General features: G+C 40.0%; 1 protein-coding gene across 5 annotated transcripts in view; it reads left to right on the forward strand.

The window, feature by feature from the left end:
• Positions 1–771: 771 nt before the first annotated feature.
• spdl1 (spindle apparatus coiled-coil protein 1) overlaps positions 772–27,978 on the forward strand; it is a 36,568-nt gene continuing 9,361 nt past the window's right edge. For 4 of the 5 annotated variants that reach the window (XR_005441984.1, XM_038699883.1, XM_038699882.1 and 1 more), the window contains exons 1-10: positions 772–825; positions 2,405–2,566; positions 2,785–2,961; positions 10,961–11,155; positions 11,420–11,569; positions 12,903–13,001; positions 13,287–13,397; positions 13,498–13,638; positions 13,804–13,910; positions 14,458–14,578. Coding sequence is in view for 3 of the 5 variants with exons in the window: in XM_038699883.1 (XP_038555811.1) it covers positions 2,405–2,566; positions 2,785–2,961; positions 10,961–11,155; positions 11,420–11,569; positions 12,903–13,001; positions 13,287–13,397; positions 13,498–13,638; positions 13,804–13,910; positions 14,458–14,578 (1,263 nt within the window). In the remaining 2 variants the exon portion in view is untranslated. The remainder of the gene's footprint in view (positions 826–2,404; positions 2,567–2,784; positions 2,962–10,960; positions 11,156–11,419; positions 11,570–12,902; positions 13,002–13,286; positions 13,398–13,497; positions 13,639–13,803; positions 13,911–14,457; positions 14,579–27,978) is intronic. The other variant, XR_005441985.1, reaches the window with a different exon arrangement.

Raw genomic sequence — 27,978 nt, forward strand, 5'->3', positions numbered from 1 at the left:
AATTAAACATGTACAGTGGTGCCATTTGAAGGTTTGAAATGGAAAAAATCACAATGTTTTTTTATAACAAATACTTAGTAAATGATAAGAATTCTTGTAAGCTATTTTATACAAAAATGTATAAAAAAAACAGGACATGCAGGAGAAGGCACCTATTCAGGGCTCTACAGTGTGACAAATTCAATCGCATATGCCCCTAAAAATAGATACATACGAACCAGAAAAATGATTTTACTGCACAGTGTGCCAGTAACAACTACAACTTACTGTAAGGATTTAATGAATGAAAACCACCCACAAAAATGAAACTGATGTAATTGCTATTAATATACTAGTGTATAATAAATAATTAATTTACTCTGTGTTACTTGAACATTTTTCACTGTGGGCTCCTTGGGAAAAAGCTTGTGTCATCAGGGCTTAAATGTGACAGTGGCATTTGACATTTGAATATATCTTCCAGAAAGCCTGTGTTTCCTAGTTCCTTTGCTGAAACATACATTCATACCATATGTTACCTAGTTTTTGGGCGAAATGGACAACGGATACTAAATCGCTGTCGAAGGCGAACATTATAGGGCGTTGTAAAACACCACAATCTGGTTTACACGCCTTTGGCCGCTGTTGGCTCAACCAGGGCCGTTAAATAAGAATATCAATAAGAATTAATAAAAATCTTATTGAACGGCCCTGGGCTCAACTACCCTTGTTCGGCCAATCAGGACCATGTCTCCTTGAGGCAAGATATCTTATCGCGATAGTTGGGTGCTGGATTCAAACTGCTGTGGCGGTTTAGGTTTTAACAGACAACTGATCGGTGACAAGGTAACTAACGTGACATGATATTCCTTTGTTATTGTCGTTATCAAAATGTGTCATGTTATAGCCATTATCTGCATAAATTCAATAAATGTTGTCTATAGTTACTTAGGCGCTTTGTTAAAGGACATTTGTCGAGTTAAAGGTGTTTAGATGTGGGTAACGTAAAAGGAGTTCAAGCGCCATTATTGTCGAAATGGTTAATGCAGCTGTAAGGTTAGCTAGCCACGTAACTCATCAAAGGTAACGTTAAACCATCTGGTGTAACTTAGCTGATTTCGCACTTGTTGTCTATAAAGCAGTTGGTAACCATGTATTTGTGGTTTTGTCAGCTGTATGAATGACAAAGCTAATATCAGAACTCCGGTGGCTTTAAACTAAATGTTTATTAGTCACAGGGACCTTATATTTAACGCAGGGTTAGTGGGACATAACAACAACGTTAACGTTAGTCGATTTACGCAGTTAGACATGCTTTGTGTGGATAAACCAGGGGTGTAGGAGCGACTTTGAAACTAGGGGGGTTAATAAAGCACTTAATTTCTCATTTGTAATGACTTTTGAAAACACAATGTACTTATTAGTGTGGCTGAAAGAGGTTATTTGCATTGACAGAAGATGGAGAATAGACTGGAGAGGGGCGATTATGAAGACTCAGGAGCACAGTCAGATAGCCCATTAATGGAGCTAGCCACAATACAAATGTATTTAGTTATCCTAATGTTACACTTGTGAGCTGTCTGTGATATTACCCGTCTCTCACTTGGCCCTGACTCTCCATTCAACACTGAACTGTCTTCAGTGCAAACTCTGATGACATGCCATTGGCCTAACAAAGTCTTTTTACTACGTGAGTTTTAGAATAAAAATGCTATTTTCATTTATGAGGCTGCTGTTATTAGTTTAGAGTCAGATACATGTTGAACTAGACTAACTTTACAATGCTCCAGCCACACCACGTTCATTCCACCTTAATATATCTGTTCCTGTTTTGTGTCGTCTAGTGTAGTAATGTTTGTCTCTTATCCTGTAAGTTGATTTTTGTAATCTTGTATTGAGCACCATGGGCCTTGAGAAAAATTTCGTTCATTTGTGTACTTGATATGTGGATGAATGACAACAAACTTTACAGCAGCCAAATAACGTCCAGCTCAGCATCCAGACCGCGGTCTGAAGAGGAGATGTTAGCTAACGTTAGCGCTAACTGCCTTTCCAGCAGTTGCAAAACAACAGACAGACTTTAATAAATGGACACACTGTGGCCTACACTGTACATTTACAGCCATACTGAAACGCAGTGCTCATGTTTTTCTCTGCCACGCTTGTTTACCCTATAGTGAGTTTCCCCATATTGGATGACCAAATGACTAATGAGAGCACACACAGCATTAATATTTATGTAATCTCTCCAGAAGCCAGTTCTAGAAGCAAAGTCTGGTAAAGTCTATCGTCAAAAATTACAAGTTCATTGAGATTCACCATGAAACAATTTGTGAGGCATGTGCTGAGTTGCTTGGTTCCTGTGAGCACGGTGCTAGAAGCATAAAGCAGGTTTAACAAACATCCTTTTTCCTCCTCTTTCAAGATGGCAGCAGAAGAGGACATACAGCGGCTGAGAAGGCAGCTGAAGGAGCGAGAGGAGCAGGTTCACCAGGCTGCCCAAGCTGGTTTGGATCTCCTCAACCAGCAGATGGATCTGCAGAACAGACTTGACGAACAGAGAGTGGAGATGACCAATGCACTCGAGGTATGACACTGCACTTTAGAGTGTCTGCTTACCCAAATCACAGGAAAACACAATTCCTCTCTTAACATGGCTAGTGGTATGTAGCCATGCATATGTGAGTGAAATGTGAGCACTGTACAGCCCTGGAAAGCTGTTCACAGTCAGGTCTGTGGATTATTGTTCAGTAACCAGGTATTTTTTCAACTTGTACACCTGTCTATGTGTGTTATGTGTCACAGGTCCTCGAGCAAGACAAGTACTCCCTGCAGAAGGAAGTGGAGTTAAAGACTCGGATGCTTGAGTCACTCCAGTCAGACTACGACTGTCTGAAGAACCATCAGAGACAGGAGCTTCAGGAACAACAAGAACATCTGGAGAGGAGCCACAGCACAGCACTCAATGAGCTCAACAACAAGGTACAATAACCTTAAATGGTCTACTCTTGTCTAGGGGTGGGGGATGCATCGATTCTTAGATGCATGCGATGTGGATGTGAAAGATTCTGAATTGATTCACAAATGTCAAATCGGTTGTCTTATAAAGGCATGTGTTCACTAGCATAGACTCCACTCGGTAAAGAACTTGGTAGCCTATTACATTACAAGTTGCGGAAACGCTGGATATTTTACAAGCACGGTCCAGGTAAAGAAACCGTGCACACACAGAGTGCAGATGTTGGTCATTAACAGGCTACATTATTAACAAGCCAGCATGTGGCTCACCAACTGCCATGATAACGGATTGCGGGTGGAAAACTCTGGGAAAAAGAGGAGTTATGTGTCTTTTGGGTGAGTTTATAAAATACACTGCTAATGGGGAAAGTCAGGGGAGCACAGAGAGCAATCACGATGCTGACTGAACATTGTGATGTCTGGCAGCCATCGCTGATGGACAATTGCATCGTCTATCGGCCCAACTATAGAGCAAGCGGCAGAAAGTGATGGTGAAAGTTAGCAGAGGAAAACATTATCACTAAGTTGTCAGTGTAGTAAACCTACACTTCAGTAGTAATTTTATGAATCAGTGTTTCCCACAGAATGACAGCGTAACTATGGCGCACAGGATGGAGGGTTAAAACGATCAGTAAAACCTTTATATACTAGTCTCAAATCTGAGGAGGGAATCTTCCAGACATTGACCTGGATTATAAACAGCACACACAGGTCAAAGTGAAAATAATTATTTACTAACTAAGGTGAAGACAAGTGAAGAGTAAAAAAATGTATGTATGAGACAGTGATTATAACAACATTGACATTAACAATTCAATTTTATTTATATAGCGCCAATCAATATTAACAGTTATCTCGGAGCGCTTTTCATAAAAGAGCAGGTCTAGACCGTACTCTGTGATGTTATTTACAGAAGCCCAACAGTTCCCACCAAGAGCAGCACTAGGCGACAGAGGCAAGGAAAAACTTCCTTTTAAGAGGCAGAAACCTCGAGCAGAACCATGGCTCAGGGTGGGCGACCATCTGGGCGGTTGGGGGTGAGAGAGAGAGAGAGAGATGGAGGCAGCTTACACAATATACACAAAGAGGTACAGACTGAATGAATAATGGTAAAGATATTTATAGTACTGTTTATGATAATAATTGTAATGTGATAATACTAACAATAATAACTTGAACTGCAAGCAATTGGTCCACGCCCCCGGGGCCAGCCGCGCCCCTTGCCCCGCGGAGGCCGCGCGAGTCGACCTGGGCGCCCCGCTGTGGCTTCGGGGGCCCATGGTGTATAAATGACCAGAGTTTGAAATTAAAGGGACTTACGGTTACGGAGATCTAAAATGAATGTATGTCTATAATCTGTGTATGGTTCATTCTTTGATTATTTTGTTTCAAAACAGAATCGGAAAAAAACAAGTAGCTTGTTGGTTTTTCCGTTTTAAAACCAAAACGGATAAACAGAAAACAAAAAAACAGACATCAGTTTTTGTTTTTCTGTTTTAAAGCTAAAACGGAAAATATTGATTTTGATATTCAATGAGTCTTATTGGTGTAGCTTTGTGTGTTAACTTTATAAACCTGCAGCAGATACACTTGGGCGATGGTGGTGCCTGATTAAATGCAATTAAGATGAGCTTGAACATTAACATAAGTGGGTTTTTAGTTAGAAAAACAGGACAATATTATATAGCTGCAGTACTGGAGGCTGCAGTATCAACGAAGACCACAGCAGCTCTCATGGTGAATTAAAAGCCAGGGAATAAAAATATGTTTTTAAAAGATTTAAAGGTGTGGAGGTTGGACGCCACTTTAATGTGAGGAGGTAAGTCATTCCACAGTTTGGGGGCAACTGCTGAAAAAGAGTGATCGCCCCTGGTCTTCAGCCTGGTCCTGGGCACGTTCAGCCGCAGCTGATCAGCAGACCTCAGTGACCTTGGCGGGGTGTAAGTGTGCAGGAGCTCAGAGATGTACTGAGGTGCCAACCCATTAAGTAGGGCTGTAATCAACCAAAGAAAATCTTGGTCGACTAAAGTCCTGAAATTTTCGACTAAAAATGACGTAATTATTATTTTTTTAAATTAGTCAGCTGTGCACTGTGCGCAGTACTTGGTAGCCTTGTTGTCCGCCTAAATGAATTGTAAATAAACATAAAAAAATAGTAGGCTATTTGCAGTTTATTAAATCGTTTTTTATCTAATTATTTTGCACTAAATGAGTCTGTCGGCTCTGACAGCAATGCGTCACGTGCACCTGCGCAATATCATAGCCTACGATTTACAAAAATAGTACTATGTTGCTTGTCAACTAGTGATATCATCACAAGAATTGTTGAGGAATATGCAACATCATTTAGACAATTATTTTTGTCATATGTTATAATAATAAGTTTATTAGACACTATGATCATTTCAGCAGAGCGCAGCTGAGCGCTCAGCTTCGCGGCGGCAGACACGAATCGACTATTAACTTAAAGTTTTTGCTTTTAATAAACACAAAAGGCACATCCACTTTAATAAACAAAGAATATTTATTAAACAAACCAGATCAAGAGCAGAAACGAAATAAAGTGCATAACTGAAAAATAAAGCATCTTAGGCTCAAAACTAACACACACAGTGGGCACAGCGCAATTTTGCATTAGGCTCCAAATAAAAAAATAATAAAGTGCCCAAATAATCCAATAAATAATACTAGAAATAATAAATGTGCACTTTGCACAATAATAAAAGGGAAGCATAAAAGTATTAGGCTATTAGCCAAATTTTAAACGAAACAGAATAAAGGGCAACAACAAGGTAAGTGCACTCAGAAGAAGAAATACAAAAATAAATGAATCAAATGCCCAAATCCACAAGTATGTCAAATAAATGTGCAAAATTATAAAATGTTATTAATAATGTCAAAAACGAAATAAAGTGCATAACTGAAAAATAAAGCATAGGCGCAAAACAAAAAAAAAAGTGGGCACAGCGCAATTGCGCGTTAGGCTACAAAAAATAAAAGGTGCCCAAATCCAATAAATAAATGTGCAAAATTATAAATTTTGATTAATGTCCAAAACGAACAAATGGCTACTCACAGAGAGTACAATCAATGTCCACTCCACACTTTTTTGTGTTGTGTGCGAGAAACACAAGCATATCCACGTTCTTTGGAAGGAGACAGCTTCTTGCTTTATTGACAATAAATCCTGCCTTGGAGAAAATGCGTTCAGATGGCGTGGATGTTGCAGGGATACAGAGCAGTCGCTTTGCAACTCGGGGCCAGGCTCGGGTATCTTTTTTTTTTTTTTTTCACCACCCCAATGGTCCGGAGTCGATTTTGGTTCTGTCTTGAAGATAGTTTTTCATTTCTTCTGTCACTGTGCTTCTCCCACCTGATTCTCTAGAAAGCAGATCGTCTTCGTCTTCGCACAACAGCATAGCAATCTCCTTCTCTTTGTCGTTTTTCTGCTTTTTTGACACATGTTGCTCTTCCTCACTTCCAGGTTCACCTTTGCCCGCGACTGTACTGAGTGCACCCAGTCGTTCTGCCAGCTGTACAACTACTATATAGGCCTAGTCTCGTTTGGCATCATCCAGAAAAGACAGCTGCTTAAAACGAGGGTCTACTACTGCAGCTGTAATGTATACACTGTTAGTCATCATCATTCGGTTTTTAAACTCCCATCTACTGTCAATTTCTTCGACCAGCTTGCTTTTCATTTTTTTGGTAATGGGGCTGTCATCATCCGCGATGGCCAGGTGACGTTTCTTCAAGTTTGCTAGCATGGGTACTGTTGCAGACAGGGACGCGTTCTCCTCTTCAGACAGCAGCTCGGTCAGGGTTGTCATCGGTTTCAGCACATTTTTAATGTCCTCTATCGCATTCCAGTGTGCTGTGGTAAGGTCCAATGTACTGCTGTCGCTTTTCTTTGTAAAGTTTGGGTCAGACAGCACTGCGGTAATGGGCCAGCGTTGCTCCAGCAGTCGCTCCAACATTGAAAATGTTGAGTTCCAACGTGTGGACACATCCTGAATTAATTCATGCTGAGGGACGTTTTGCTGCTCCTGCTTCTGTTTTAGCCCAGTTTTTGCTTTGTGCCCCTTTTTGAAATGTCCCACCAGATGACGTGATGCAGCCACGGCACAACAAATTGGATCTTGTTTGAGTGCAGCGTTAATACAGAGCTGCAAAGTGTGCCCGGCACACCTGACGCCCTGCATCTCTGGCCATTTATGTGATTCCTTTAGTGTTTCCACACTGAGTGCCATATTAGCCGCGTTGTCACATACAACAGAAACTCTCTTTGCTTCTTGAATTCCAAAGGTATCAGCAACTTCAGATAGTCGCGCAGCAATGTTTATTCCCGTGTGCGCCTCTTCTATTTGTTTTGTCTCAAGCACAAGACTCTGTGCTTTCCAGTCTCCGTCAAAGAAATGGGCAGTCACTGTCATATAGGACTCCATTCTAAGAGATGTCCACATATCTGTGGTCAAGCTCAGTGCCTCGCTGTGTTGTATTAACTCTGATACTTTCTCTTTGAGTCCCTCATATTTTGCGGTTAGTGCATGCGTGATTGTGTGGCGTGCTGGCACGGTATATCCAGGTTCCAAAACTTTTAACAAGTTCTTAAAACCTTGGCCCTCCACAACAGCAATGGGCCTCATATCCTGAGCAATAAAGTTAACAATTCCTTCCGTTATATTATTTTTCCGTTTGGATGATAAAGGAGGCTTAAAATCCAGCGTGCTCTGGGTGTGTCTGGGGGATGCCGTCATTATGGATGGATGCGCCTGCATTTATAAAATGATTATTACACTAAAACATTGAAATAATTCGAATTTTGATATGTTCATATAGCCTACTCAAAATACAGACAGGGCAACCTAACGCAGACAAGTTAGCTTACCGCTTTTAGATGGTACGTCATGTTTGTCATCGAGCTGTGGAAGGCAAACTGTTGGTTGCAAATTTTGCATTGAACCTTTTTCCCGTTGTCAATTTTAACAAAGTGCTTCCACACTGTCTTTGTTGTTGACATGTTAGAAGACGGACTATTAAACACTCTCAGTTAATTATAGATAAATAATAGGCCTATTTAGCATCAAACCTTCTATAGCCTACTTATCTGTCTCTCTTCTCCTCCGGTGGGTTGGGCTAATCCAAAAATGTAAAAACAGGGGGGGTGTTCTTAAGACAGACTGTTACCTGTGAAACAGGGGTGCTCTGAAAACACCCCCATTAGCAATTAGTGGTTTCCACCTGATGAAGCGCGGCAAAACTGATGAAATGAAAACTGATGAAATGAATGCGGCAAAAAATCGACCAATCAGAATTTTGGTCGAACCAGAACGTACCGACCAATTAATCGACTAATCGACTGGGACGTTACAGTCCTACCATTAAGTGACTTAAAAACAAACATTAAAATCTTAAAATGTACAGGGAGCCAGAGGAGCGAGGCCAGAATGGGGGTAATGTGTTCGTGTTTCCGGGTTCCTGTTAAAAGACGAGCAGCTGCATTCTGGACTAACTGCAGGCATGAGAGGGAGGTTTGGTTCACACCGATGTAAAGTGCATTACAGTGGTCCAAACGGGTAAAAGCATGAATCACATGCTCAAGAAAATAAAAAGATAACAGGTTTAATTTTAGATAAAAGCCTCAAATGATAAAAACTGGATTTAACCACAGTGTTTATCTGCTTGTCAAGTTTAAAATCACTGTCAATTTTGGTGCCTAAATTGGTGACTACTGGCTTTACGTATTGCTGCAGGGAACCAAGGTTTATGGGAGTGTAGTCACAAACCCGGCTGGGTCCAAATACAATGACCCCAGTTTTGTCTTCGTTTAAATTAAAAAAATTATAAGACATCCAGGCCTTAATATCCTTGAGACATTCAAGTAGAGGAGTCAGGGAACTGTTTGCATTTCTTCTCAGGGGCAAGTAGATTTGCGAGTCGTCCGCATAAAAGTGGTAGGAAATACCATATTTTTAAAAAATGTTTCCAAGAGGGAGAAGGTATAAGGAGAACAATAGTGGTCTAAGAACTGAGCCCTGAGGAATTCCACAGAGAAGGGGAGCGGTAGATGATGTGAAGTAACAAATAAATTCAGTGATACTGTCTGTAGCCTACATCCAATGGTACAGCAAGCATGAACTGTTATTAGTTAATTCAGCGAGCTGTAGCTATATTAACAAATCATATACGGATGAAAATGTTCGGGTAAATTTCGTCCTCTCTATACTGTTTCGACCAGACCATTATTTTTTTTTTTGTGAGATGGAAGAATTTAGAAAGTTTTGCGGCGCTGCAGTAAAATCAGGAGCGTCAGACTTCATCCAGCCAGAGGGAACATCGGTTCCACTAGCAAAACAACCCTTAGTATGGCTAACGGTGGGGGAGCAGGGCGCTGGAGCGTACAAGGCTCCACCGTAGAAAAAAGCCTTGGTATATTCGGGTATTTTCTTAGATAGCTCAGGTTAACCAGCTGCTTCAGATCAGCCCAAAACAAAATGCTTCCTTGATGCTGATGTACTTACGCTAGAAATTGGAGAATTTTGAGTGTTTGAAGCGCTGTAATATACAGAGCCTCTACAATCATATTTGCCACAGTTGATATGAGATTCGATGCGACCTGAAAAGAAATAGCCTTAGGCTATATAAAATTAAATATAAAAATATGTAGCATAATATTGACTTTGTTTCACGTAGGACACAAACACAAGTCTCCTGATTCAAAGATCCTGGCCCTCTTTTCACACCAACCATGTTCTTACTCAGTCTTGTCTGTTAAATATCATATACCTGCCTTTACCGTCACACTGCGTTGACCTATGACGCTGTAGGGATCCCCAGTGCGTTACAAACGCCGTTAGGGTCTTGACCATGCGTCTACATGTGACGAGTCGGGGAATAAGAACGAGTTGTAGGGATACAACTCTGTCAAAGACAGAACATAACGCAGGGTCCTTGTACGTTCTGATTGTTTTTTCGTTTGAACCACAAAACGAACAAACGAGAAAACCACCTTTTTTTTCGTTTGTCGCTTCAAACCAAAAATGAAGAAACGGGGGGAAAAAAGAGGCCGTTTTCTGTTTTTGGTTTCTGAATAGAAAAACGACTAACCCAAATTCAAATAATGGTCTGATTTTTGTTTTTTCATTTCTCCGTTTGAAGATAGATGTTAAGAAAAGAAAGACAGGTGGACCAGGTGACCCGGAAGTAATAGTAAACATGTTAAATTAAAAGCCAAGCTTTTAGAACGGTCAGATCTGTAACATTATGCAGCACTAACATTGTACCAGGGTGATGTTAGATGAAAATAAATAAATAAACCTCGACCAAGAGAAATACGTTAGTTTGCTTGCATGCAACAATGGTGTCTGCGTGAAGCATAATGTTAGTTAACATCCAGTTATCAGTGCGGCAGCAGTTTGCTTTGCTGGCTGACAGTTACATTGTGGATTAGCCAGATGGTAGCTGAAAGCTGGGTCCGTGGGCGGAGTTCATACATAGGTGTGAATACCTGAGGATTGTGGGATCTGTCATATATTTTGCACCATCATTGGTGCCATCAGACATTTTTTATTTTAAAGCTTGTTGTCTGGGAGATGATAAAGAAAAATGAATGACTATTGTTTTCAAATTGTAGTTGTCTTAACTCCGTAGAAAAAGACACTGCTGCTAATAGAGTAAAGAGATTCATATTGATCTGGATGTTTGCATTACAAAATTTACAATAAGTTCAACAGAGACAATACAATTATTTGAATGAAAATTCATTCAAACATCTTTCTTCTGAAAGTTTCCAGGCAGGATATTTGTAAGCAATTCAGAAATTTGGGAACATTTTGCCATTAAAGTGGTGGAAAGAAGAATCTAGCAGATGGTTATGTGTGTGAGCAGTACCTCCATGGAACCACATCAAGGCAAATATCTACATATAGTAACAGTTACTGCGTTTTGCCGTGTGTTTTCTCAGCTGCTGAGTCAGCAGTTGGCTCTGGAGGAATCCCAGCTGAATGAGAAACAGCTGAGACATAAACTGGAGGTGCAGACTGAGACTCTAAACTACAAGATGGAAGAGCTGCGAGTTCTGAATGAACACACCCAGAGCTCCATGACATCTGAGATGATGGAGGTGCAGATGACGATTATGGAGCTGGAGAACATCAAGGTAAGGGGGAGCTGACATAACTTCTGAAACCAGGTATATCTGGACTGTTCCTCTTCTGTACATTAACTTCACATTAACATACATTAACACATCTGTACATTCAGTGAGAACGTAGCATCAATCACCTACAAGCCTTAAACTTTGTATAATCTGCTGTATAATCCGCTTCTTTGTCAAATGCCAATCCTGATCGGAACATATTCCACAAGGTGTCCTTGCCTTCCTCCTTATTATTAAGTCAGGCAAGTGGTTTCTGTATACCAGGGGGAGTTGGAGCAGACACTGCAGGAATCTCGGTACAGAGAGCAGCAGCTGGAGCTGACCAATAGCAGCCTGCAGCGCCACCTGGAGCGAATCACAGAGGAGAAGGAGGAGAGAGAGAAAGAGGCTGTTTCCTGGTTTAATGCATTAGAGGTAAACATACCAGCATTTAACTACACTTGTACACTTAAAGAGCTGCAACTAACAGCTATTTTGATAGTCAAATAATCTATTAATTATTAAAATGAATAATCCAATGTTCACGTTATGAATCGTAAAATTACTCAATGCCTCTTATTTAGCTTTTAAATGTAGCCTGAGGTTGTTTAAGGCATGTGCTAATTAACAACAAAGACAATAAAGTGAATACTGCATTCAAAAATACATCTTTTGTTGACAGTTACTGCTGTAGCAACAGAATATAAAGTCGCATCCTGTCATGGACCTAACAGGTTTATCAGTAAAAACTGTGTTTCCTACGGTGTGTGCAGCTGATCTGCTGTAAACAAGGGATATCACACCAGTACTGCAACACAAGGGACAAACTGACACTATATTTTAGACAAAGAAAGGAATAACATGCATTACATTTGCTAAATTTACATAAAGGAAAAATAATTAAAAATAAATAAAATTTGTAGTAGACAGCTTTTCTCAAAGTTTATGAAGTTTCCCCTAACCTCACAAAATGGTGAATTTTATTTATTTTTTTACCAAGGGAGTCTGGTCCTAATTGGCCCCCACCTGAAATGATGCGCAGGTTAGGAGGACATATATCCGATGAACAGTATCGTTGTTTTATGATAATTATTTGCTAATCTCAACTCCATTAATAACTGATTGATCAAGAGAAAACCTATAGAAAACGTTAGAGCTCATAATGTAACATGGCTTTTAACATTAAGCTAGCTAGCTAACATCTTAAGAGACCAGTTTTGATCCTCATCAGATGCTCCAGAATAACTCAAGCTCAGCTTTGCAAATGCTGCAGTTCATGTTCCCACACAGGAGGTTTTAGGTGGAGAAGGTGTTAATATGCTTATCGTCATCAAGTTTTAAATACAGAGTAGACTTGGGCAGTATCAAAGTATTATGGTATACCTGGGTATTTAGAAATCCCAAAGGTATGACCTTCAAGACGGTCAAAAACAAAAAGCTCCTGTTTCTATGAAAGTGATAGATGAAACTGTACTGAGGTTATTCTCTCCTGTGTGACGTCTTCGTCCTGCACATGTGTAAAGCAGATGAGAAATCTGCTTATCTGCATAGCTGGCCAAGAAATGTGTGTTCTCCAGGAGAAACCTAGTTGTAGAAATCAGGTTTCTCTAAAGCTCTACCTCGATTACTGAAACAAGATGTCTCATTCACGTGACAGTTAAGAGAATGGCTTACTGGAGAAAGCCCACTGTAACACATAAACACACTCTGCATCTCTGTCTGTATATGCTCATGCTGTATGTCTTTGCATCACTCTGTCTCCCTACAGAAATCTCGTCTGGCAAACCGGGACCTCCAGATCCATTTGGACCAGGTTCTACAGCAGGCCCAGGATCCCAGCAGCAAAGGGAACTCCCTGTTTGCTGAGGTAAAAGACAAGCTTTGCTACTAACACTTCAGGAAACGAACAGCAAGGAATGCTCTGTCTTTGCTGAAGGGGAGAACTAAATGAATTCAGCTAAACTTATGTTAAAGTGTTCTACTCTGTCTCAAAATCAAAACATTGACAATAATTCTCTCTAACTCAAACAGTATATAGCTGAGAACGTCATTATGAACCTAAATATATGGCATGAGAGGTAAACTAAAAACTAACCAGCTAAAGCACAGCTAAAGTTAATGTAATTCAAAATCTTTCCTTTTTGTATTGCAGTTGGAGGATAAGCGTGCTGAGATGGAGAGACAGCTCATCAGTATGAAGGTCCAGTATCAGTCACTGCAGAAACAACACGCCTTCAGCAAACAGCAGCTGCAGCGCATGAAGGTACTGTGTGTTGTGGATGGAAATTGGGCTACGTCTGCTTTAAACGTGCACTTGTTGTTTGCAACTTGACTCACTGCATGGATGTGCATGTGTTGTGCAGGTCCAGATAGCCACTCTGATGCAGCTTCAGGGTTCCAGGGCTGATCCTGCTCAGCTGGAGAGACTTCAGTTCATGCTGTCAGAGAAAAATGGAGAGATCCAAAATCTAATGTGTAAACTGCAGAGACTGGAGAAGGGGGAGGTGAGCATTTAAAACCCACAAGTCTTATACATCAACAGGTAAAACTAGACTTAATGACACAAAATGTATGAAACAACTCAATAGTCATAGATTTCCTTTAGAAAACATTGAGACATGAGTACGTGTGAAAACTGTACTGTCATCATAAAAATTCTGTTTGTGTAGATGATGTTGAAGTCTCAGCCAGCTAATCCTGCTCCAGCAGAAAGCGGTGACGGCCAAGACGAAACTTACTACACTGACCTGCTCAAAATGAAGCTGAACAACACTGTGTGAGTTTACCGCCTCCCAGGCCTCAGAGGTCTTTTTGGCACTGCTCTACCTGACTTAATCAACTTATAAATAAACAGTTTGGGTGCATACTTCTATGTTAACTGTAATATTGCAGAAGCCACATTTAAAGCTACCAAAAAAACATTTAAACCTTAAAGACCTTTGTAGTCTGGTAAAATTTGTGTTGTATCATAAATTGACATAAAGAAGAGGCACAAAAGACAACTAGCCATAAAGAGAAATGGTATCCAGAGAGGTGACTGTAATGCAAACTATATTGTGCCTCTCGAATAAAGTTGCGCAAGAGAGCCAGTTGTTTTTCCTCTGTACATATTCACCGGGAGACAAATTCTGGTAACTCATTTAAAGGTTTACTTTTGCAACTATAACAAAAATATATAGCAAATTCAGTTCACAAATGAAATCATGTAATTTAAGTAAATTGACTGATGGGTTACAGAAACACTTTGAGTTCAAAAATGTGTGTGGATGGATTGGTCTATTTGCATACTGTCCTTGGTTAGCTTAAATTCTGTGTCTCTTCAGTAAGGATGCAGAGCGTATGGGAGATGAGCTTTCCCTGCAGAGGATGAAATCGTTGTCAGAGAGCCAGAGAGCTTTGGAGTTGGAGAGGAAACTCTTCTCATCTGAAAGGCTACTCAAACAGGTAACTGACTGCCGTGTTAACTCCAGAAATACTGGATCTCCTGGTCACATAAAACTGCAGCTGGAAGCAGCACTCACACCAATATACCCCACAAATAGTACTTTGAATACGGAACCAAATGAAACTTGGTTTTGTTTTGCATTGTGAAGCAGTAAACTGCAAAGGTGGCACAGATTTACAAAGAACTGTAAGCCAATCCTTGAGGTGAATACATGCTTAAGCAACCTAGCTTGGAAAGCGAACATGTTACATTAATGTTTTGTTTTGTAGTGCTGTCATGACACCAAAATCAAGACTTTCTTACGATATCTGCCTAAATATCTCGATACAGATACTGAAATGAACCACGGCAAAAACCTAAAACATCAGGAAAAGTAATGGAATAATAAATGACAGAACATGGGAAACTATTATTTATAATGGCAATGCAAGGCAGTGGAGGATGTGAAAAGAAGCCATAAAACAAAAACCAGTGTGTTCATGCATTTTAATATCCAACCAGCAGCCTGTTGCACCAGCAATACGTAAGTTCTACCTTAAGTTAGGGTGCAAAGTCCACACTAAACAATACGTTGAAACTAGTTAGTTTGAGACTTCAGTTGTGTCGATGTTTGGTTGCACCACCGAGACGTAAGGTGCATCTTAGCTACTCTGGCGTAAAGTCCATACTAATCAAAACAGTGTCGCAGAAAATGACGTTTACACATCCCATGGCCAATCAGTGAACAGCACTATTCTTAACAGAGTTTATTACGGTTTTGTCATCTGTTTGTCTCTCTCTCTTTCAACGTTTGCTCTACTGAAGAGGCTAACAGCTAAAAATAGCAATAAACCAACAAAAAGGGACCTATACAACATATAATTATGATTAGGTGATAACTATGAAACCTTAATCTACAGCTAGTCTCACAGTGACATCGAGTGGTAACACAGTTAACTACAACATAGACCTAATTTAACGGTGCCCGTAACGAACGGTAAAGTATAACAGGCAGATGAAATTGTAACATTATAACTTATATGCGTAGGACCCATTATTCCCCTCATATTTCAAAATCTATGTTTTGTTATTTATATTTTTACTCTTTAATCCAATATTTTCTTTGGGCTAGTAATCTACTCTTAATTTCGCTACATTTCATAACTTAACCAGTCTGTGATCTGCATTTTGCTTCATTAACCGAAATGAGCTGTGATCCAGGCTGTGTGCGCTTGGTTACGCAGAAGAGCCCGGTATAATTTGCTCCTCCTGATCCCAGTCACCCCACCTTTCAAAACGATGCACCATGACAACCACTTGACTATTTTATGGAGGACTTTACACCTATTAAGGACTAGGTGTAAGATTTAAGTTGTAACTTATGTCTACTTTGGATGTATTTCAGCTGGTGCAACCCTTAAAACGTTAGTAGTATGTAAACCCCGACTTAAGTTAGAAATTGCGTTCGGAACGCAAAAGGCGGAAGTGCAGCGCTGGAGCACACACAACAGAGAGACCGGCACTTTTCCTCTGTATTTGGCACACCACCGCTGTGGAATGAATAACAACCCCACTAAAATGTCACACAATTATTAATTTCAATGCACAAGTGATGATTTTAACTCGCACACTGTGAGCATTGTGACACTCGACGCTCGGCAGCTCTCTACGTATCTTGTGTGTGTGTGAGGCCGAGCAAATGAGAGAGGGAGAGCGAGCGGCAGAACACGCGGTGAAAGTTAGCAGAGAAAACTATAAGCAGTAAGTTTCTGTATGGTAGTAAATGTGCAGCATAGGTCACTGTGTGTCCGTTAATAATAGTATGTAGTTTCCCCAACGGCTGGAAAAGTGAAGGCTGTTAGCGCTAGCTATCATATCTCTATACAAGGGCTTGCTCTCTGTCCCCCACACCAGACTCCGGACTTTTGGGGAGCCTTCAGTGTCACAGCCCCCAGTCTGGAACTCATCCCCACAGAGATCCCAAATGCTCCCTGTCTGGACACTTTCACAAATCTACTAAAACTCCAGCTCTTTACCAAGCCATTCAATCCTGAATGACTTTTTGTTTTTCTGTCACTGTAACTTTGTATAAAGGTTCCTTGGGTCCCGTGAAAGGTGCTAAAAATATTTATTTATGTAACATTAGCTAAATTAGTAAAGTAGTAATATTAATTATCAGCTGTATGTCATTACTAACTAACCTACTAAAGTGCTGAGAACATCTGGTACAAGCTTAGACTAAACTGGTGTACAGCTCTGTCCTGTATACATACTGTACATCCTTATAATTTTTCAGTTTTCAGAGGAGTCTGACAGCTGGTTGTGAATGAAATGAGGGACGATGGAGATGAGGTTAATAAAGTAAATTAGGGATGCAAACTAGTCCTTTTAATCTAATAAGGAGATGTTTCTTTTGGATTTTAATGCTCAAATTAAATGCTTTGTAATTATTCAGAGATCCTGTATAGAAAAAAATTATGCATCAAGATGCATTGATAATCGTTTTGTAATCGAATCGCAGCCGTCTGAATCGTAATCGAATCGTGAGGTGCCCAGAGATTCCCACCCCAAGTCACAATGCTGCTTATAAAAGGTTAAATCCTTACAGTGAGAAGCGCAAGTTTTTGTATCGCAGAGGTCTGCGCTCTAATGAGCGCATATATTTATAGAAATACTTGACAAATATAGACGCCAGCGGCAATGATTGATTATCCAAGCAAATGCAACATTTGACATTTTCAGAGGTGAATGCAAACTTGATTATTAGAGCATCACCTTGAGATCAGTGTCATTTTATGTACCTGACTACTGGATGAAATGTTCAATCCACCTGCCAAATTTTGTGTTTCCAAGTTTTAAGGTTTATGCTGCACACACTTTGTGTCATGGGATCCAAGAAGAACAGGAAAACTTTGACTTGATACTGTTTATATTGAATATACTGTGTATATTGGTGTTGTCACGATAGTGGAATTTCTAACTTCGATACAATACCTTGAAAAATTTGATAGCATTTTCAATACCATGGGGGAAAATTGACACATTTATTAAATGACTGAATATAATTGCTGAATTATCTAATCAACTTATTTTAGTCAGTAAAGTTAAGTACTGTGTAGAACAGCATCAGTTAATTTACTTCTAACCTTAGTCAAAGTATTTCCTATCAACTGAAACTCTGCTGTCTGAGATTCCTCAGGTCTGATAGCTCTGAGGGGGATTGGCTTAGTTTTGAGAATTATAAATGTCTGTTAGGTAAATAACAGGACAGCTAGCTTATCAACAACAGTTTACTGGGCCATTGTGTTAAATACTATTGTAGTGGCTAAGCCCCATTTAAAGCCACTGAGGGTTGCATAGACAGGCATCTAATTGACTCCAGTGTGATAAGAAATAATGTTGTTTCAGTGGTCAAAAAACTATGTGCTCCCCTCCATACAGCAACACCTGTCACCTGTGCAAAGGTTCCTACTTAAATTACCTTTGACCCAAAACGGACAGGAGCCACCTACTGAGTAGAGCACTGTACCCAACACACAAAAAAACATAAATGGCTCTTACACACTTGCCCCTAATTGTAATGACTACCAGACATAACAATTCCTATACCCAATTAAGGAGCCATACTCAAAATGATGCAATGATGAATACAATATACCACAATGCTTGGGATGACCTGCTGCTAAGACAAAGCAGACAAAGTTTAGTCATAGGCCTTTCTGTTACACTAGCTTTTGTCTGCTTTTGTCCTTTCATGTCATGGAAAGCCTCCAAGACTCTTCTAAGTGGGCAGTGGGATCCATAATGACCACAATATCTCCAGGCTTTAGATTTCCTGTTTTTTGGTTCCATTTTTGTCTCTCCTGTAGCAGAGGTAGGTATTCGCGTACACAACATTTCCAAAAAAGATCTGAAATAGACTGGACTTGTTTCCATCGCTTTCTTACATATAGGTCATGTGGTTCAAACAATCCAGGTGGTAAGGCAGGTCATCCTTTCATAAGAAGAATATGATTAGTTCTGCTCGAGGTTTGGTTCTGCTCGAGGTTTCTGCCTCTTTAAAAGGAAGTTTTTCCTTGCCTCTGTCGCCTAGTGCTGCTCTTGGTGGGAACTGTTGGGCTTCTGTAAATATCATCACAGAGTACGGTCTAGACCTGCTCTTTTATGAAAAGCACTGTGAGATAACTGTTGTTGTGATTTGGCGCTATATAAATAAAACTGAATTGAATTAGGAGTAAGGGGTTCAAGGTCATTTGGGTTGTCGGACAGCTTGGTGATAGGCCTATCATTTAAAATGGCTTCAGCTTCACACATGACTGTAGAAAGTCCGTCGTCCAGTTTCTGCTGTCGAAGAACTGCACTGAGAATCCTTCTCACCATGCGGATTACACGCTCCCAAAAACCACCAAAATGTGACCCTGCTGGAGGATTGAAATTCCACTTGACTCCCCTTTGAATCAAACACAGATTCAAGGATGTTTGCGGCAGAGATGAAAGGGCCTCTCCAAGTTCTCTCTCTGCTCCTCTGAAGTTGGTTCCATTGTCTGATTGAATGTGAGTGACCTCACCCCTTCTACAGATGAAGCGGCGTAATTCATTAATACATGCATCTGTATCCAGAGAGGTAGCAACTTCTAGATGGACTGCTCTACTTGCCAAACAGGTGAATACCACACCGTAACCTTTGACTGTGCTGTCCTTTCCTCACCTCTATCGGTCCAAAATAGTCGACGCCCACATTACTAAATGGCGGGTGATCGTAATCTAACCTTTCCTTTGGCAAATCTGCCATTTTTTGCTTTTTTTAAAATTTCTTTTATTAATAGAAAATAGAAAATACAGAACAAAACTCTACAAAAACACTACAAAATTTTAACAATTTTTACAAAATGCATTACAACAGAAGAATAAATATGATATGAAAGAGAGAGGAAAGACTACATGGTTTCATAATTATAATACACATAAAATATTATTCAATTTTTTGTTATATTCATCTAATTGATTGTTGCTTTCTGCTATTATCTTTTCTAAAAGAAGATGAGAACTTATAACATTAAAGTGACTTAAGTACTCTTTCCATGGGATTGGTGCATTGATTTTCATCTTCCCAGTATTGGCAGATTTTGTGAGGAAAAAGTGCAGAACCTGCAGAATATAACTTCCAATTATAAATAATTTTATTTATTTTATATTATGTAACCATTTTTGGCATTGTACTTTTGGGAGACAAACCAATTGCTTGTTTATTTTGTATTTTTTGTTTCCAGCAAATCGGAATTGCTGAAACAATCTGATTGAATCGATACAAATCTAAACATTTGTTAAATTGTATTGAGAAATCATAAAATGAGATAATGTGACCAGATGTATCTAAGAAGTCATTCACAAAAATTAATCCGTTTTGAATACATGTATTCCTCAGAACAGGTTGGTCTCCTACAGCAATGGTCCCCCTCACTTTTTTTGGCGATTTTGGACTTGGCTCATCAATCAATCACACATTCCGCATCAGACATGATTAAACGGTTGAAACACGGACAAAAATATCAATATTACGTTTATTTTGTGCTGTTCTTTTTGTACCTGAAGACAGCAGTGAGGACTCCTGCTGCAGGGTGGGTAGTGACTTGTTACAAGTAACGTAATTTTGCAAAATAAATATATAAAATAAAAAAGCCTTTTTTAAAACTGTCGCCTACTTTTACTCTTTACTCCAGTATTTTCTGTGGGCCAGTAATCTACTTTTAATTTCACTACATTTTCCATTTATACCTTCATAATTTCCATTGTCTGTAATCTGCAATGGGCTTCGTTAACCGAAAGAGCCAGGCTGTGTGTGCGCAGTTACACAGAAGAGCCCAGGTCTCCTCTGTGGTACAGAGACGGGCGCTTATCACAGAGATGAATGAGCTGGGCAGATGCGAACATTTAGAAAATCAGGCAAATACCTTTTCAGTTTAAGGCTTTATTGTTCTACTGAAACAACTGAAATCCAGTGAGCGCTCACCATTGCACTGGTGGCCGTGTTGGAAAGCAGCCTGCGTCGCTCTTTAACAACTTTCCATTAACGGCGCATTAAAGTGTCTTTAGTCTCTGCAGAGCAAACGTAAACTTCACACTGTAACATCTAAGTCTGATCACTAGATTGATTCTGATATATTAACAGTATCCTGTTGATTCTGATATATTAACAGTAGCCTCTCAGGAAACAATCATTTTTGAGAGAGAGAAAAAAAAGTCCTATTGGGCTTTACGCATGACGCACAGCTCCCTCTGTAGCCTATGCAGGTTTACCTGCTTCAACAGCGAGCTGCTCCCTGTGTTACTGTTACTGCCACAATAATTATCTGCGTTGTGAAGATTGTTTGGATGCTTTAGGAATCATCAGATTGTATTGGCTGCCTGTGCTACTGCAAAGAAAGCGGTTTAGTTGGCTACATGTCCATAATAAAAGTGGCTGGGCAGCAAGCTGATATTTTAAATTAATCTTATCAACACATTCATGGAGATTTAAAAAGGAAAATAATTATTAAACAGAAATAGCTAAACATAATCGACCAGCAAAGCAAATTGTATTCCCTAGAAATAACTATATTGCAGCGGTTTCTGATGAACAGCAGATAAAATATAATATACTTTTACATGAGTAGGTTTATAATTTTATTCTTTTACTTTTTATGGGAGTAATTATACTTTTTCTTGAGTAAAAAGTACACATGCTTTGTCTGGAGAGCAGGCTGACCAGGGACAAACTCCTGGGCCACTTTTTTGCCTCTGTCCATGACCATCCTTGACCTTAAAAACTTGTGCCATGAGGTGTCTCTCAGCTACGTGTCCATAAACAATTGAAAAGTAGTCAGTGTTCACACAGAGATGAGCATCCTGCAGTATTTTTAGAGGAAAAGGAGGTCACAGGAGGAGTAGCAGAAAAAACTGAGGAGGATAAGCTTGTAAGCTGTATGGATAGCTAGTAGACGTAGTAAATTCTAAAACTCACGTAGTATAAAGACTGTTATTCCAACAGCATGTCATCAGAGTTTGCATTGAACAGTTCTTTGTTGCAGGGAGAGTCGGGGCCAAGTGAGATACAGGAAATATCACAGACCGGAATTTGTTTTGGTGATAAGGTGCTACATGCAGACAAACATACAGTTGACATAAATAAATGTAGAAATATATAAATATGGAACAGACAATGCAACTAATATAATAATATTAAAAAGACTAGAGAAAAATAATACAACTATTTGCATATATATAATTATATAGCAAAAGCCTAGTGATAATGGCTAATAGATGATAATGGGCCTACTACTACTCATAATAATAATAATAATAATAATGCCTGCAAGCTCACATTAGAAGTAGTCTGGTGCTACTCCCAATTATAACAATAGCCCCTAGTAATGATAAGCCTACCTACCTCTACTGATGATAATAATAGTGTGGGCCTAAAAATAATAGCCTAGCCTAGATCTATCTCTCTATCTATCTAAGGTGGTGTAATGGGGGTGGCGTGGGAAGGGGGGGGGCCAACTGCAATGAACCAGCTTTGGGGCGGGCCCAGCTTGCAAAAGGTTGAGAACCCCTGTCCTACAGTAATTTCAGAGTTCATCAATAGTGTCTGATTCTGCATAGCATCTGGAGTGTCAGGAGGATGGTACTGGAAATTCAACCATGCATACGTCTTTAAAAAAGGGTGAGAGTTCTTTTAATTGGTTCTGAAATATTTCTTTAATATGTAATAATTTTAATTGAAAAAATGGAAATAAATCAGAACCAAAGAAAGAAAAGGATGTTTATAATCTTTTACTGGTGAGCCATTGCCTGTGATGATATATTTTATTAACCCAAGAAGCTTTTAAAGATCCGTTCATTGCTTGGAAATTTTTTAAATTTAATCCACCATTTTCATATGAATTGTATATTGTCTCTTAATTTTATCCGGTTTACTATTCCATACAAGTTTGAAAATTTTTTGTTCAAAGCATTTAACAAAAGAAGTGTCAGGAGTTGGGAGAGTCATTATTAAATAAACAAATTGGGGGATTACCAATGAATTTATCAATGTGACCTTTCCTTGTAATGTAAGTGAACTGCTCCTCCATGGCTGTAAAATTCTACTTTACTTTACTCTAATCTACTTTTTGCATTTTTTTTGTCATAGTTGTATTTAACAATATTTTTAAAATTAGATTATTATATTCTGGTATGTGAATACCTAAAATGTCTACGGAACAGTTTGTCCATCTAATTGGAGCAGAACATCTTAAATTAAAATCTGTACCATTTATCGTCCCTATTCTCAATATTTGGCACTCAAAATTTGGTCTCAAACCTGATATTTTGGAAAACATATTTAGATCTGTGATCAAGAATTCCAAAGTAGATTGTTTTGGTTGTATAAAAAAGATTGCATCATCAGCATCACATTGTAAGTTTTGGGGGATTACGATAGTAATCTTTACTCATTACCATTGACGACAACGTTGCCCTGCATGATTGCTCTAAAAGTTGCTCTGTGTATCATCAGCTTAAATCTTTGCTGTTGGCAATACCGAACAATAGCATGTTCAAAAGATCATTCATTGACTAAGCTTGTCCTCCTGGCTTGTCTTTATCCCTTTGCTTCTCTTGCTCCATGACATTTTGACTACGGGCATTGGAAGCCTTCAACTTCCTCCTCTTGTGACTCCTTTTCAGAAGTGTCCTTCAGCTAAAGAAACCAGGCAACTGCTACCCTTAGCTTCCTCCAATCTGAAAAGTAGACCATTAGACGACTGGTACAATCAAGTGAACCTTGAGCATTAACCACATTCACAATAGCTTCCTTCTTGACCTCCAGGTCACCTGCTTTTATCGCAATATCCACCACATTTGGCGGCCAGTCCCCTTCTGGTTTATTTAGAAACTTTGGACCCTCAATCCATCGTTTGTCATGAATGAAGTCTACAATCCTCATACCTCTAGATGCATCATCAGCTGGGTTTTCCTTTGAATTGACATACCGCCATTGTGAAGTTCTGCTGGCCCCTCTAATGGTTGAGACCCTGTTTGCCACAAAAGTATGAAAACGCTTGTCCTCATTCTTTATATACTTAAGCACAGAAGTGCTATCTGTCCAGAAGAGTCTTGCAAATTAAGCCTCAGCTCTGTCTTCAACATCAGGTCAACACGAACAGCAAGAACAGCAGCAGTCAGCTCTAAACGAGGAATAGTAATGGTTTTTAAAGGTGTAACTTCTGGCCTTACCCATTAGGAATGCAACATAGATGTTATTTCTTTCATTCTGCATTCTGAGATAACTGACGGATTCAATTCAATTTTATTTATATAGCGCCAAATCACAACAGCAGTTATCTCACAGCGCTTTTCATAAAAGAGCAGGTCTAGACCATACTCTGATGTTATTTACAGAAGCCCAACAATTCCCACCAAGAGCAGCACTGGGCGACAGAGGCAAGGAACAACCTCCTTTTAAGAGGCAGAAACCTCGAGCAGAACCAAGGCTCGGGGTGGGCAGCCATCTGCCTCGACTGGTTGGGGGTGAAGGTGAGAGAGGGAAAGAGAGGAACAGAGAGAAAGAGAGAGAGGGATGGAAGGAGAGAGAGGGGAGGGAGGCAGCCTACACAGTATACACACAGAGAGACGGCCCGGGCCTGCCATGATTAATTGTCCCATAATGACGGGTCCCTGAGCCATGGCGGGGCCCGTGGAGATTAAATGAGCAGAGTTATAAATGAAAGGGGCTTATGGAGATCTGAAATGAATGTATGTCTGTGGGAGTGCTATTTGATTTCCAATTAATAGCGCTACCTAGAGGCCGATTGAGGGCAAATTTCACACAGGCCCTGAGGAGGCCGTGCCAGATAAAGATCCCCGAGTTTGGTGGTGTAGATCTGACATTTGAAATGTAAGATGTGACATGACATCCTGTATTTAGCGTTTGCGCAAAAATGTGGTAGGTTATAATTCGGACGTTTTTTGGCGGATCAAAATTCTCTCTATAAACTTTCTTCGGCTTGGTCCAGAGATGGTCCGTGGCAAGTTTCGTAGCGATCGGACTTGCGGCTTCGGAGGAGTTAATTAGGGCCCGAGCACGACCGTGTGAGGTCCCTATTGAATTTAGTCGGATTATATTTTTAGGGCCCGAGCACGACCGTGCGAGGTCCCTATTGAATTTGCTCGGATTATATTTTTAGGGCCCGAGCACGACCGTGCGAGGTCCCTATTGAATTTGCTCGGATTATTAGGGCCCGAGCACGACCGTGCGAGGTCCCTATTGAATTTGCTCGGATTTTTTTTTTTTTTTTTTTTTTTTTTTTTTCTGCAAAGTAGGCTCAACTGACATGGCCTAAACATACTCGAAAACTCACCAAAATTTGCAAACATGTCAGAACCGGTGAAAAATTTCGTATTCTACAAGTTTCGCACATGGCCGTGGCAAAATGACTCGCTAGCGCCACCTAGAAAATTGGAAAAGATTAGCCCCTCGTTCACGTTCAACCTACATGTACGAAATTTTCTGGGGACATGTATCATATCAAGACGCACAAAAAAGCCTCAAGAACCCATAGCCTAAAGTCAACAGGAAGTCAGCCATTTTGATTTTTACGGCCATTTTTGGATGATTTACACACTTCGTACTTTAACGAACTCCTCATAGGGATTTAGTCCGACCGACGTCAAATTTCTGCTGTGCCTTCTAAAGGCATTGACGATGAAAAGTTGTGCTATTTGCGAGTTTTCGTCAATGGGCGTGTCCGTGGCGTCGATGATTCGCAATGAAACAGGAAGTTGTCGTAACTTCAGTGTATATGCTCACATCTGGACCAAAGTGTACATGTACGATGAGAGTCCCGCCCTGAACACATGTACATGCTGACATTCACCCACAGTCATAGCGCCACCTGCTGGCAACAGGAAGTGACTTTTAACGAAGCAGCCCCCGCCGCACGTTTCACCTACGTGCACGAATTTTCTGTGGTACGTGTATCTTGTCCAGACGCACAAAAAAGCCTCTTGGAGCGATGCCCTAAAATCAACAGGAAGTCGGCCATTTTGAATTTTACGTCAAATTTTGGATGATTTACACACTTCGTACTTTAACGAACTCCTCCTAGGGATTTAGTCCGACCGACTTCAAATTTCTGCTGTGCCTTCTAAAGGCATTGAAGATGAAAAGTTGTGCTATTTGCGAGTTTTCGTCAATGGGTGTGTCCGTGGCGTGGCGTCAGAGATCAAGTCTTCGCCATGACACAGGAAGTTGTTGTAACTTCAGTGTACATGCTCACATCTTAACCAAACTTTACGTGCTTGATAACTCTCCCACCCCGTTATGGAGGATCGATCCTGACACAGCCAGAAATAAATACAGAAATAAATAAATGCTCAATAAATAAATAAGCATCCAATTAAATACACAAAAAAATAAAGTAAATTAAAGCTGCAAGCAGTGTTGGGCGGGCCCTCGCACTTGTAGCGCGTCCGCGCGTGAACCGGCCGAGTTGCATATTCTGGAGCTCAGCCGGTGCGGCTGTGAATTTGTTACGCGGTTCCGACGCCGCATGAAGGTGCTATATGTCACTTCCTGTGTCCCCTATGTGGAGCTACATAGCACTTGCCGCTATGAATATAAATCGGTATTGGCGTGTAGATGTCTGCGGGGTGGGAGAGTTATCAAGCACGTAAAGTTTGTTTCAGATGTGACCATGTACACTGAACAATAATGTACCCAAACAATAAAATAAATTCCTTTTATATTTCCCTGCCTTGTTGTTTATGTGTACATACAGAGGAAGAATGTGAGAACAGCACACATTTCATCGTTACTGTGTTTCTGCTCCAGCCTGCCTAAAAGAAAAGCGTTTTTGGGATTAAATGGACTTTTTTAGCTGCTGCAGTGCAGGATGAACTCAGAATAGACCCATTTCTCACCTTATTATTCTAAACCATGCAACGAAGAAGAAGAAATGCATAATAAATCCTGGGACAAAATCTGTCCACAAATACTGTACAGCATGTAGTCTAATGAACAAGACTTGTGTTATAGCTGACTTGGGCAGTGAAATGTTTAATTTTTTTAATTCATGTGGTCATAGTTGTCCACAACTCAAATCAGAATATAAGAAGAAATGTTTTATACCACCTCAAGAAGGCTTCCTATCAGAAAGGTAGGAAGGTATTTCAAATGTACAACTGCAGTACTTAAATCTAAGTAAAGTAATTTCCCTGACATTACTGTGTTACGCATGTAACAGGTTTTATACTTCCTGTGAGTATAATCCAATCAATCTTATTTTCATACTGTATATCCGTTGTGTAATTTGATAAATTGTGTTGTATGTGGTGCTCGCATCGGGTACTACTGAGACTTCATTGCCCTCTTCAGAGAAGACTCTGACTGCAACATGCGTCTTTGTAAAGAGAGAAACAGACAGAAAAAGTCTCTAACTCTGCCTGTCAGCTCGCTCTGCTCCGTTAAAACTGAATTTACCATACAGAATTGAATACGAGTGCACTCCAGATTTAGCTGCAGCCAGCTGACCGTGTGCTTCTCCCTATACCGCAGTTCTGTGTCCATGCATGCAGCAAACTGAAAGCACTGTCTGTCGGAGCGTCTACGTGAAAAGAGAAGGAAGACATTGCTGGTAGTATTGTCTTCAGAGTTGTTAAACACCTCAGCGCACTGAAGGAAGTCATCTGACTGTGTGAGGGGCAAGATCGTTGATGTCTGCAGGCAGAGTAGGAGCTCTCCTGTCTGACTGGTCCACCAATAGCAGAGAAGATGACCCCTTGAGACACAGCCCCTCCTCATTTGCATAATGAGGCAGAAATGCATACAAAAATTTAAAAAAGACAGGCAGAAATAAATACCATGGGTGAAAATAAATAAGGTAAATAAATACAAAGGAAGAATAAAACAGACAAAAATATTAAAACACACACATAAATAAATACATTAAAAAAATTAGTAATAAATAAAGTTGAATAAACAAATAAGGTAATTATAACAAAGGTGAATAGTAAAGGCACTAATTAAAATATATACATTTATGTCTCCTTGTATAATTTAATTACTACCTACATTTATTTATTTACTTTATTTTTTTGTGTATTTAATTGGATGCTTATTTATTTATTGAGCATTTATTTATTTCTGTATTTATTTCTGACTGTGTCAGGATCGGTCCTCCATAGTGGGGTGGGAGAGTTATCAAGCACGTAAAGTTTGGTTAAGATGTGAGCATGTACACTGAAGTTACAACAACTTCCTGTGTCATGGCGAAGACTTGATCTCTGACGCCACGCCACGGACACACCCATTGACGAAAACTCGCAAATAGCACAACTTTTCATCTTCAATGCCTTTAGAAGGCACAGCAGAAATTTGAAGTCGGTCGGACTAAATCCCTAG

The sequence above is a fragment of the Micropterus salmoides genome, unplaced genomic scaffold (assembly GCF_014851395.1).
Source record: "Micropterus salmoides isolate LMB-PRFRI ecotype aquatic unplaced genomic scaffold, ASM1485139v1 Ms_hic_scaffold_5, whole genome shotgun sequence".
NCBI lineage: Eukaryota > Metazoa > Chordata > Actinopteri > Centrarchiformes > Centrarchidae > Micropterus > Micropterus salmoides.